The sequence below is a fragment of the Trichinella spiralis genome (genome assembly GCF_000181795.1).
Source record: "Trichinella spiralis strain ISS 195 chromosome Unknown Scfld4, whole genome shotgun sequence".
Taxonomy (NCBI): Eukaryota; Metazoa; Nematoda; class Enoplea; order Trichinellida; family Trichinellidae; genus Trichinella; species Trichinella spiralis.
This window is the reverse complement of record NW_003526943.1, coordinates 10412789-10426209: the sequence shown is the minus strand read 5'-3', so window position 1 is coordinate 10426209 and position 13421 is coordinate 10412789. Positions and strand designations below refer to the sequence as shown.

The 13421-nt window shown below is 34.1% G+C and overlaps 2 protein-coding genes across 2 annotated transcripts; one reads left to right on the top strand and one right to left on the bottom strand.

Annotated features, from left to right (window-relative positions):
- Positions 1-3299: 3299 nt before the first annotated feature.
- On the top strand, positions 3300-7154 carry Tsp_06311 (putative kinesin motor domain protein). The gene is made up of 17 exons (XM_003378329.1): positions 3300-3410; positions 3461-3626; positions 3989-4050; positions 4262-4367; positions 4420-4556; positions 4630-4748; positions 4805-4957; positions 5015-5127; positions 5230-5351; positions 5436-5526; positions 5575-5669; positions 5734-5853; positions 5939-6233; positions 6293-6501; positions 6553-6725; positions 6801-6951; positions 7011-7154. Exons 1-17 carry the CDS (start codon positions 3300-3302, stop codon positions 7152-7154), a joined length of 2367 nt encoding a protein of 788 aa, XP_003378377.1.
- A 1093-nt stretch (positions 7155-8247) lies between these two features.
- Tsp_06312 (putative TPR repeat-containing protein) lies at positions 8248-13259 on the bottom strand. Its single transcript, XM_003378328.1, has 7 exons — positions 13115-13259; positions 12969-13059; positions 12646-12710; positions 10283-12370; positions 9800-9866; positions 8373-9705; positions 8248-8310 (listed from the first exon to the last, which is right to left on the bottom strand). Exons 1-7 carry the CDS (start codon positions 13257-13259, stop codon positions 8248-8250), a joined length of 3852 nt encoding a protein of 1283 aa, XP_003378376.1.
- Positions 13260-13421: the final 162 nt, after the last annotated feature.

Sequence of the window (13421 nt, the reverse complement as noted above, 5' to 3'; positions counted from 1 at the left end):
TAATTTCCTACAGTAATTATTTTAAGATACATTCACGCCATGTTTTAATCTGAAGTCTCACCAAATCTATCAGTGCAATTATTACAATTTGCAAAACATACCATTGTTAATTTCAAATTTTTAGTTGTTGTTTGCTAAAATAATAATAATATTTCAATTTATGTTGTCGTTAATTTAAAAAAGAAAACAATAATGCAAATCTAATTTCAAAATATAAACTATATAAACGTGTATTATATATCAATGGATTTTGATTATGAATTTCTAATATCATGTCAAATTTAGTAAGAATTTTACTCGTAAAGCATCAAAATTATCTTACTTTCGGTATATTTCTTTTTAATTACATTCATATTTCTGATTTAACAGTTGTTCTCAAAATCAATTGTAAATCAACAAATAAATTCGATCATAAGCTTGCTATTATCATTATTATTATCATTTAAAGTAAATTTGTTTTAAGCTGATCGAAAATTTCTTATAATTTGATCCGTTTTTTTACTTCTGTTTATGCTCATTATTTAAGGCACAGGATTTTATGTTTTCAATATTTATTCACTGAAAAAGCAAAATTCTCTGCTTTAACTGTTAATTAGTTGGTTAGTTCGTTAATAATAAATGAAATTTTTCTTAAACAAGAAAATCAGCGAAAAGGATCTAATTTTTTTAATTAACTGAAAGAATACTCTGACAGTACTTTATTTGCTTATGCTAACAAAGTCTGAATTTATTGATTGTTAGCAGAAGTGATTTTATTGTTTAACAATGAGCTTGTTCTACAATCTAGACTTTTCAAATATGCATCAGTAATTATTTTCTTTATTTTCTTAATTCTGATTTGCCTTCAGATTTTCTAATTAACGTATTCCAGAAAATCAAAATACTTTTAAATTTTTCCTGATATTTTCAAATAAATTTTTTAAATTAAATTATTTATTGATAAATGTTGAATGCGAATGTAATGCTTATTTACGGTAATAATTAATAAAAACAAATTAATTGCTCATTTCATTTATACTGTAAAAGAGGCACTATACTGTTTAAATTTTAGCTCTTTACTCTTCAAAATGACTAATGAAATTTACTATTCACTAAATAAACAAATATATATACTTCATGTCAATAGCTAAAATTTGGAAAAGCATGTGTTAAAAGTATGAATCACAATTCCGAACATTTATCGTCGAAATCATTAGAAAATATAGATTATTGGTCCGTTTAATTATTACTAAACAAAACTGCTTTTACTAATTACAGCAATTCGGCCTTTATCAGTTTAAGTAAATAAAACATTTTCGGCAGTATGCTATGATTCAGCAAATAGACGAAATGTGTTTATCAACAAAATATATAATTAATATATAGCAAAATTAATGCAGCACTTAAATGAATAAAAATATTGTTATTTACAACATCTTTTGCTCTTATTTTTTTGAAGATTAATGAATTTGTATAATTATTTTATTTTATGAGTTCTTTTTCTTTTAGTTTAGTCCCTGTAGCAAAAACAAGCTATGATTAACAGACCTGTCACCTTCAGCAATGCCATAGCTCAAAACATATGCCACAAAATTATATATCATATATTTATGAAATAATATCACAGTTTAGGCAATAAATAATGGATTTTGTCAAAAGAATTTACTACATATAGTATTAAAAATATTTAAATAGTAAGTTTCTCCTGACAGTTAAATAAGTAATGAGAAAATTAACCAAAAAATTAACTTTAAACAATCAAACTAAGGCTGTAAAGTTAAGAATATGCAACTCCGTTCCAGCGTTCACCAACTCAGAAGGTTGCCTGATGTTGTTGTAGTATAACAACGATGGAAACAGCTGCGTATAAAATCACAACTAAATATATTTACAAAGTGAGATTATCGTAAATTCCTAAAACCAAGATTCGTATCTAACGCAAACAAAGAAAGAAACAAAAGCTGTTTATAAATAAATATATACATACATACATATATATATATATATATATATGTTACGCTTATGTTGAAAATTGCCTATTATTGATAGTAGGCAATAAGCATTTGCCTAATATTGAAAAAATGGCTTACAAGTCACGCTGTATGTTGGTGGACATTTCCTGCAGTTAAGTACTAAGGGTCATTGCACAGTTTGCAAAAAAAACTGCAGAAATCAGTGTGTTCAGTGAGGCAAACGGTTTCACCAGATTAGGTTTCCCAAAATATCATCAGCAGCTTAATATCATGATAGTATTGTGTAACGGTTGCTGCCAATATGTTTAATATTCAACAGTGATGAATTGTAGAAATAAACACCGTATACTGCTTTCATGAGGGCACTGCAGTGTACAATATTCCCAAATGGGTACACGAGAAAAAAGAAAACGCTTGCCTATTATCAATAATAGGCAATTTTCAACATTATGCGTAACATATGTATATATATATGAGTACACAAAATGCTAACACTGAATTTCAGAAGATTTACTTGACAAAAAATGCATCTTGTTTTTATTTAAAGTTGTATCTATTTTTACATAAAATAGTTCATTTGTTGGAAATTATAAAGCATGTTTTATTAAAAAATATAAAGCGGGTGCAGCATATGCATACATTAAATACTTTAAAATACGTTGCACACTTTGAGAGCAAAAGTTGTTTCGAAATTAGTTTAAATTAAAAATTTTATCATATTGTAGCATTATTTACAAATTCAATGCAAAAAATCAAATTATCAGGTGTTTTTAAATAAAAATAATTCGATGAAACAATAAAAAATTAAATAATTTATATTCACTGATATTTTATGTTTTGGTTTCACTATGAGAATTACATAAAATTTTATTTATTTAATTTATTTTCACATTATAAACAACTTCATAAAGCAAATAAACATTTATTGGATGCTAACCTAATTTTCACTTGAAATCAACTTGAGTAATTTCTAGGTTAAGAATGAATAAACTGGCATTTAATAAATTGAAATATACAAATAATTTAAATAATTAATATTTTAACTTGTTTACATTTATGTATAAATTATTTTAAATGTCTGTTTATCATTTATTACTTGCCGTAGACATGACATATTTTTTTTAAATTTGAATTGTTTGTAAATCTTGCGTATCATATAACAAGATTACTGTATTGTCCGCCAAAACGAGAATTGCGCTAAGATTAAACGGTCGTAAATCGAAATGGATTTGTAAGTTTTTTTGCTTTTATGTTTATTTTATAATAATTTAGTATTTATATGGAATGTTATTTACATTGTGTGAATTAAAAATGGTTGAGAGTGTGAAATTTGAATGATGTAATGTGATGCATTTTGATGGGATTTATATTAGGCAAACTCCAAGACGACCAAAAGGCGTGATGCGTTATAATGGACGCGTTCGGTCAAAATTGCAAATGGATCCTGTTGAGGTTGACGTTATTTTGTTTTGCATTTTTTGAATTTTTTAAAATACTTAATATTTTAGGTGTTTTGTCGTATTCGCCCAATCCTTGATCAAGAGAAAAATGAAATCTGCGTTCAGGCTATTGATGATTATACTATTCGCCTGAGTCAACTATCACAGAAATCACAAGCAGAATCTGCTCCTATTAAAGAAGTGAGAACCAATAAACAAAATTGGGAATGTAGGAGTTTAAATAAAGAGAATTTGTTCTTTAAAACTGAACGATAAACTGAATTATTTAAACATTTTAAATTGTTATAAATCTTTTTTTTAAAAGAGCAATTAGTTTTAACCTTTAATATTCAAATTGAAACTTTTGACTGAAACGAAGAAAAGTTTAACTAGAGCGAATTTGCTCTGTGTTTTCAATGTTTGTTTGACATTGACCTCGTTATTGTTTCATTGCTGAATAATGTTGAATAGATATTTTCGTTTCTGACGTTCTAATACGAAACAGCGATATAAATATTTCGATGTTGACTAAAAATTATTTTTAATACCTAAACTGAAAGTTAAATCATAAAGAGTTATTTGTATTTTTAAATTTAGGTAAAGATAGAATAAAGGCACTTTATGTTTGCGATAATAATTCCATGATATATTTTGTAATAGTTAATATTAAAATTGAAAAAAAATAAAATTATTATTATAATAAAATTAAAATGTTTTAAGGTAGCATTTTTTTGTTTTTCCTTATTTGTTAATGATTTCATTCTCCGCTTTATCAGGAATTTATCAAAATTTCAAGCAAGATGTTAATTCAAAAATGAAAATTGGTTGTTTCATTCAACTCTGAAATCTGTTCTTTTTAATGCAATATAGACAGTGTGCGCTTTTTCTTATGTGTTCGATGAATTCGTTACACAACAAATGGTTTTTGATCGTGTCGCTTTTGAGTTAGTGGAAGATCTGCTACAAGGAAAAAATGGTTAGTTTAAAAAGCGAAATTTTTGTGTGTTTTAAGTAAAATTTTGTTTAAGGCTTGCTTTTCACGTATGGCATAACTGGTTCTGGCAAGACGTACACAATGACCGGCAATCCGATGGATATTGGCATTTTACCTAGATGTTTAGATGTAATATTCAACAGCATTGGTCAATATCAATCGAAAAAGCATGTAAGCGGTTTTATTAATAGGAAAAAAATACATTTTTCAATATTTTGTGACTTTTTTGGTTTGTGAAAATTAGGTTTTTATTCCTGATAAAACGAATGGTTTTATGGTACAAACTGAAGCTGCGGCCGCTTTGGAAAGCGATCCTCAACTGTTGGCCACACCAGGTTTGAAGGCTCCTTTGCAAACTCCAAAGTATGTTGGAAGAGTATTTTTTTTTTATAAATTTTACTATACACGAAATTGTTCAGAACGGCCGATTGGGAACTTCGTCCAAGAGTCATGGAACGTTCCAAAGTACGTGGAATTGATGAAGACAACGCCTATGCGGTCTTTGTATCATATATTGAAATTTACAACAATTATGTTTACGATTTGCTCGAAACGCAAACTGATAAAAACAAGTAAATATTTAAAAAATTTTTAATTTGCTTTTTATAAATGAATTGTTTGTTTTGCAGACCTCCAATTAGCAAAATTCTTCGAGAAGATGTGAACAGAAATATGTACGTTAATGGTGTGGTCGAAGTTGAGGTTAAAAGCACTGATGAAGCATTTGACGTTTTTGTTCGTGGTAAAATTATTTTTTAATTTTAATAATTCATATTTTTTGAGTATGATTGTATCTGTTTGTTTGATATATCATTTTGATATTTATTAATTTATATAAAATTAGGCCAGAGGTTACGTCGTGTTGCACACACACTTCTGAATACTGAAAGCAGTCGGTCACACAGTGTTTTCAATATCCGCATTGTCCAGGCTCCTCTAGACTCTACAGGAACTGACGTTATACAGGTAAAAGTTTCTTTAAATTACTATTTGATTTTTTTTCAATATTCGAATTTAACATTTGCATATTCAATATAGGATAAAAATCAGATCTGGGTTTCGCAGTTATCTTTGGTAGATTTGGCCGGCAGTGAACGCAGCAATCGAACTGGCCACATAGGACAGAGGATTCGAGAAGCTGGTATAATAATAATAATGTTGTGATTTTTTTCATTGTTTTATTAATCAGTCAATCAATGCACAGGATGTATTAACAATTCATTGATGGTACTTCGTCAGTGCATTCAACAGTTGCGAGAAAATCAAAAAAATGGCTGTGATGCGGTATTATTTTCTTCTATAAATGTGACTGGAGAAAGAATATCTGTTTGATCTTGATGTTATTTAGTTGGTACCATATCGTGACTCACGTCTTACGCATATGTTCAAGAATTATTTTGATGGTGAAGGAAAAGTTCGCATGATAGTTTGCGTCAATCCTGCTGCAGCTGATTATGATGAAAATTTGGTATGTGATAATCTAATAAGCATGTTTTTGAGAAAATCTGTTACAATTTGTATATTATTTATCGTATTATTTTATTATTTTGAAGCAAGTGATGCAATTTGCTGAAATGACACAAGAAGTTGAAGTGCCTCGCAGTTTGGCAGTGCAAATCGAAGGTGAAGGTCTAACTCCTGGGCGTCGTCGTGCGGCTGCAATATTGAAGCAGATCAGTGAAAATGGTGGGGCAAAGCAGAATTGCGCCACTGGCATTACGTTCGATCCTTTCCCGTTGACTGATTTGAGCGTCGATTGTGCAGAAACGGCCAGGCAAAAATTTATTCTACTCAAAGGCCACTTTGAAATGTTATTCTCACGAGCACAGGCCGAGCAAGCAAAGCGGGGTGTGGTTCCATTTGCATAGCATTTCGTTTTGTTTTGCTATTTTTATTATATTCTTTAGACGCAACTTTTGGTGACATGTTGAAAAAGTTTTTGCTATCTTATGAGAATTTGAAAAAAGATTCAGACGAGGCAAACAAAGCATTGCATATATCAGACCGAGAAAATTGTCAATTGAAAACCGAATTGAACACAGTGAAGCGTCGGTTAGCTGAAGCGGAAATGTCTCTGAACCGTTTTGAACGAGACGCTAAAATGCTCCAAGGCCAGGTAAAAATGATGCCCGTTGCAAAAACTTTGGGGAAAACGTTTTCATTTTAGGGAGAAGCATCCAAAAAGCGTGAACAAGAAATGGTCGCGCAGATGCGTATGAAGGATGAAAAGTTGCGGGCTGTTAGACAAGTTTTTGACATGAATACGCCAGTATCGTCTGGTCAGAGAACAGTTCCCTGGAGATCTGCAGGTGTATTCAGAAGTGCAATGAAATCAGCAAGGTCTATTTTTTCCCCACTTTATTAAAAAAACAGTATATATATTTTCTTTTTTCTTAAATTGGATTGAAATTTCAGGCCACCATCATCAGCCTATGCTCCTCCTCAACGTCGTCGTGCACCATCGCCTCCTCCGAAACCTGCTAATTATGTTAAAGGCCAGTTTATGAATCGATCACGTTCAACTGATAGCCTGTTGTCAGATATGGAAGCTGAAGCAAAGTTGAATGTAAGATTTTAAATTTATTTATTGTTTAAATTTAATTAATTTTACAAGCCGTTGATCAGAATTGTCGTCGAAGCGGGAAAACGGTTGCTTTTCAAGATGATGTGATCGATGATAAAACAGGGGAAAAGGGTTGTGGTTGCAATAAACGCAGCTATCCGCCTGGAGACGAAGCACAGATTGGAAAACGTACACGGCAAGATTAGCTTCTCGCTTTCACAATTTACCTTAATCAGTAAATAATTTAAGGCATATTTTAATTTTTGCATCGCCCAAATTATTGTAAATTGCAAAAAATGTTTTTTTTATCAATAGAATTTTAAAAATATTCTCCTATTATGTATAGAATGTATGTTGGTGGAATGGATATTTATCTGAAAATTAATTTTTATCAGCCAATAATGATTTATTTGCAATTTTATATGCTTGAAATGACAGAAATTTATTGGCAAAATTCATGTTACTCATTTTAAATAAATTTATTCTACCTCCAAAGTTGAACAAAGAAGAAAAGACAATTTTTGAAAATTGCCTTTCTCCAAAACAAACCAAGAACTTGACTACTGCAATTCGGGTGCAGTGAAAACTTGCACTGGCAGATAATTTTTTATTTTTGTGAAAAGTGGAAATTACAATTAAATTTAAATTATCACACAGAAGATAAAAATGACATTAAAAAATTGCGTCTCATCTACTTTGAAAGCAAGCAACAAAATTGCGCTTGATGAACTTTTTTAAATTTGCTTAATTGCTTTTCACGTGACGAATTTTCAGTTGTTCACTGTTGTTATTGTTATTGATGCTTGCGAGTGACAATTACAAAAAAAAAGTACATTGCTGTTATATATAAATTTTACATATGTTATGCTAATATGTTTTCAAAGATTAACGTGTATCATATCATATCATGAAATCATTTTACGCATTTAAATATGGTACATAATAAATTGCATGTTTTGTTTTCCCAAAACTCCAACTGCTTCCAATTGCTTTTCCCTCCCAAATTTTGCTTACCTATATAGCACATTATTCATTTATCAAATTTTCCTCTTCCAATGTGATAAACGTCAACAGTTTTCATTTAAATATTTGTTCTAAAAGTATCATCTTCATAAGATAAGATAAGATAAGATTGATTATTCAAATGAAATTGTCAAAGAAGAATAAAATAGATGAAAAAGTAAACAACAAACAGTATGTGAATTGAATTGTTGTTTCGATTTATTCCACAACAATTGTCATCAATTGAAATTACACGTGCAAAAAGAAAATTCATAAGAAGCAAAATCAAAAAAAAATTTATTCTTCACCAGCAGCTCGAGAGGGAGAATTATCATTCGAATTCAACGCAACAACAAAATCCTAAAAAAAATCAACGTTCACAAAGAAGAATACAGAATAAAGAATAGATTGAATTAAGTTACATTTCCATACGACTTCGTATCGTTGTTGCCTGCTGCTGCTGCTGTATATCGTGGGGTTTTGATCAATTGCAAATGGATCATTTTTTCGAAAAATTCTTCCGTCAACGAATTGGTACCTTTGACCGGTGAGCTGGTGATCAAAGGCTGAAATCGACTGGACATTTTTTCTGGACAATGGAAATTATCCGCATCGGTGATGCTTGTGACATCGTTTAAAATTTGTTGAAATTTTTCCATTAATCGTTTCTGCAATTCGGCACTAATTCCAGATCGTTTCGCCTTGAACAAATTGTCCAACTCGACCATCCGTTCGATCGCCTGGTCACGTTCTTCCGTCAAACGTCGGTTGGTTTTTTCCAATTCTTCCATTTCACTTTTCCACTTCAACTGTAGATTGTGAATTTCTTCCGCTTTGCGACGTTGAAATTCGTCGTATTTTTGATTCATCTGGATCTGAGCCGCACGGCTCAACTGCATCGCCAGATTTTTTTCCTCTTTTTTCGCTTCGATCAATTGCACTTTCAATTTTTTCAAACATTCATTCAACGATTCTACTTCTAATTTTTTGTCACGCAACTGAAGTCGAAATTTTTCACCCTTTTGGCGCCAGTGTTTCAATTGTTCATTTTCCAACTTCAGAGCTTCAATTTGGGAACAAAATTCGCTTTTTTGGCGATTCAACTGCGCAACGGTTCTCTCCTGATTTTCCAGATCCACTTTCAGTTGTTGCTCACTTTGCTGTAATCGTTCTCGCAATATTTGCAAACCTGCAATTTGCTCGCCGTTCACTTCGATACTCTGCTCGCAAAGTTTCGAATATTCCACAGCTTCGACCAGACGTTCCTGCATCCCACGGGCCCAAGTCGAACGTTTACTTTCGTTGGTCGTCAATTCGCGGCACATCGAATCGACCAACTTGACAATCTGTTCAATGAGACTTTTCAAATCGACACTGATAAATGTTTCCATCGAAATCAACTTGTCTTGCATAATTCTCAATCGTTGCTGCAGCTGTTCCACAGTACGCTCAGAAGCGATTCGTTTGGTCGTTTCACTTTCGACCAACATGCGCAAATCTCGAACCGACAACGCTTCGAGCCAGGCAAAATCCACCGTCTGCTGTTGTTCTTGAAAATTCGATATCTGACAATAGCGCTGCACGATATCCAAAACCGAATCGAATTTCTCCCGAACCAAACCTGCATACCGTTCTGAGATAAAATTCCATTCGAAACTGTCTTCGGACAAATTTTCTTCAACAACATCCAACATACACGACGGCGCAGAGTCGCCGTCTTTTTTACCATTCACTGTTCCACCACTTTGGTCACCTCTGTCAAAAAGACATATATATATATATATATATGCTTATCAGAAAATAAAAAAATACATCCGTTGACAATATTCTTCGAAAAACAACAACTCACTTATCCAAAATAGATGCTGCCCGTTCTTTGCACTGCTGCGACGCTTGATTCTTCAATTCATTCATTTCTGAAAATTCAAATACGACAAAACCAACACTGCTAAAGTAAGTTTTTCGAATCGAACAATAAGCACAACAATCAAAGAAAAAAAATAAGCAAAAAGTTCGCAAAACAAGTCGAAAAAAAACAACAGTACAAAAAACGGAAATTTACATATTTTATTCTTTCACAATACACGACAGAAAAAAAAGTATTCCCGCCACGACCATTCTTCTTCTTCTTCTCTTCATTCCACCGTTATGAAAATTGAACTTCTTTCCAAAGTCCCTCGGATGGTCAACATCTCTCCACGGGACACTGGTCTTGGTTCCACTAGGCAGCCGGCAAGTCGAAAATGGCCATTTTCGTCGGACGTGTCGAACAGCAAGCAATCGATACTCGGACAGTCGCCTCGGAACCAGTAGAACACGGCATTCAGCTTACCGTCTCGCTTTATTCGCACTTGTTTTGTCACCGTTTGCTCGCACATGGCTGGCAAGTTGTAATTTTCCGGATCCAACGACTGCTGCAAATCCAGCCCGAACAATTCGAAACGTTCGGTCAGTTCCGTTTTGAACAGCGTGCTTGGTTCCACATCTTCGAAATGGTCGGATTGGAACGCGTTCACTTGGTCGGCTATGAAAAAGCCCAGCGTACGAGTGTCGTCGAGCACACGACAATATTCGGACAATTCTTCACTGGATACTAGCATCGCCAATACGCGCAGTTGTTCTGGCAAGACGTGGTCGATTTCCAGAGTGAGGCGGTTGTAAAGGATAGTTTCGAGCACGTCCGGCGCAAGTACACCGGATGTTTCAACCGGCATGCAGATCAAACGTTCAAATTTTACCATTCCACCATTTGTTGCTGAATCACGACCAAGGAAGTGAATCCGACATTGCTGTTCAGCGTTGCAGGCGACCACTTTGGCGAAGAAAGTATCCCAGTCGGGTGGGGCGTCGGCACGGCACCAGACGTCCATGTTCGTCAGTTTGCAAGCGGCAGTGGTGATCAAAGGATTGTGGCTCATGTCGAACAATGCCAAGTTGGTGTCGTTTGTCAACTTGCTGAACGAATTGCAATAACTTCGAAGCAATGCTAGATCGTTGAGCATCGACAATTTCGACGTTGGTATGATCTCTATCTGGTAGCGGTATTCTTCGGCAGCTTGAAGAACACGGCAACGAAGTTCGTTGCCTTTCACCTGACAGCTTATGAGAACTTTCTGATCAAGCTCACACCAATTATTATTACACTGTAAATCAAGTGAGACTGGAAAAATTGCTTGCTCCCAAGATGTACAGTTTTCCGGTCCAGTGTCGATGTAGATTCCATCGGTCAGTTCGGCCCGAAACCAGCAAACTATGGCGTCCAACTTTCCAGACTGAATGCAACGTACCTCGATCAACTGTTCCTGTCCATCCAAACGAGCTTTCAACTGACCAACGTCGGTCAAGTCAATTTGGTCGACCACAAACGTTTCCGACAACATCCGATAGCCGCCCTTCACTTTGCGCATCATGACAGAATCGTACGGCTCGACGGCTTGGAATATTTCTTCTGATGCAGGGGGCATGAACGATGCACAATTCGACCTCACTTCAAAATTCAAATTAGCCACCAAGCCGAATTTTTCTTTCCCTTCGATAACATGACTGCGACGGATTTCTTCGCATTCGACCAAAGCCCCGTATATGACCGCTCCTTTTGGAATCAAACATTGACGATCCACGCTATTGTTGACCAACGACTTGTCAAAGCAGTTGTACAATGTTTCGACAATACCTTCGCCGTAAAAGCCGGCGTCCATCAATTCGCAGACAACCAAGTCTACCGGTTCAGGCAGATCTAATTCACTCGAATGAGCGTGCGTTACCTGAACCCGGTCCTGGAAACCGTTGCGTTTCAAAGTCTCCTTGGCAATGTGGTACATCACCACATTGCTGTCGCATGCGTGGATCCGTTCTACACCAGCCTGGGCAGCTACCATGCTCCAAATTGCCGTACCACAACCGAGATCGAGCATCGAATTCACTGGACCATGGTCACTACAAACCACAGATTGAATAGCTTTACAATAAGCTTGGTTACGTTGAAAATCGTTCAGCATACGAAAATGCCATCGTTCGAACAAATGGCCGCCTGTGCTTCCCAACAAATGGCGTATTTCGGCAGAATTCGGTTCCATTCTCAATGCTCTCAAAAGCCAGCCAGCTGATTCAACGTAGAATTCATGACGAAGCAAAAATTCACCCAACTGCTTGCAAAGTTTACTAGACCTGGGAAAGCACTGTTCGGCCATTTCAAAATATTCCATTATATCCCGGTACATGCCTCGACTTTCGAGCTGTTGGACAAAGCTGGTAAAACATGTGAAAAACTCTCGCTGGATAGCATTGTCCAAATGTGGTTCTTTCTTCAAAATGTAAAAGTAATTCGCAATCGAGGCGCCATAATTGCCAGCTTCCTGATATTTTCTAGCTTTGGCCAATGAAAACGTCTCCATTCTGTCGAAATTTTTCAAATTAAAGCCTGAAATATAAATTTCTATTTCAAATCACATTCATCAAGTCAACTCAACTGTAAATATTGAACAAATATCCAACTGGACCAAGCACCAGTCACCGGTAGAAATAATCAACAAACAAATACTGTTGATTGATAAACATTTTACTTCTGCTTGTAATAAAATAAAATTTTGGCCAATTTAGCAAATGAAGCAACTTTACAATAAAACAAAGTTAAATTTAAATAGTCAACGTCACCACTAATTCAATCGTCAACATTTTCAAACCAATCGAAACCACCTGGTTGCACAACGCCGGGCAACGGACGATAGTCTATATCTTCCCTACGGTCGAACAAACGTTTCCTAAAATTAAGTTTACCAGCTTTCACGCGAAACAGAAAAATTTTCATATATTGGCTTTTCTTTTTCTAAAAATCAAATTTACGACAAAATCTGATACTTTTACAACCACAAAAAAATCAGCAGAGAAAAACAGAGAATACCTGCATTTCCTTATAACAACAGTACTTCAATAAAGTTATTTAAAGAAATTTGGAGAGTTTCAATTTATAAGTGTTTATAATATTTTTTTAAAACATAATGAATTACAAATGCACATACAGAAATCTTGGAGTAATGAGCACTTTGAAACCTCCAGGTTGATATGGAAACACATCTTCCATAAAATAATAAAAATGACCGCAAGCGATACCTAAAACGACAAATTTTAAAACAAAAAATGAAATATACTGCTGAAAACTACTCACCAACAAAATCGACCATAAAAGAGCTACCCAATATGACGGAGAACGTAAATAAAACCCACGGCAAGTATGGAGCGTTAAATGTAATCAAACCAAAAAAGTTTAATCGTACATGAGGATTTCGTCTACTCCAAATGTAAACTAGCATTATTGTCAAAGCTTGACCCAAAAATAACAAATGTACAAAACAGCCCATTATCTAAATATGTTATTTTCTGCTTTTAAATCAGTTATTAAACTTTAGAAGAAACAATTACCAGCATAAGCGTGCCACCGTAAAGAAACAAAGCCAAAAAATCAGCTGTGCGAT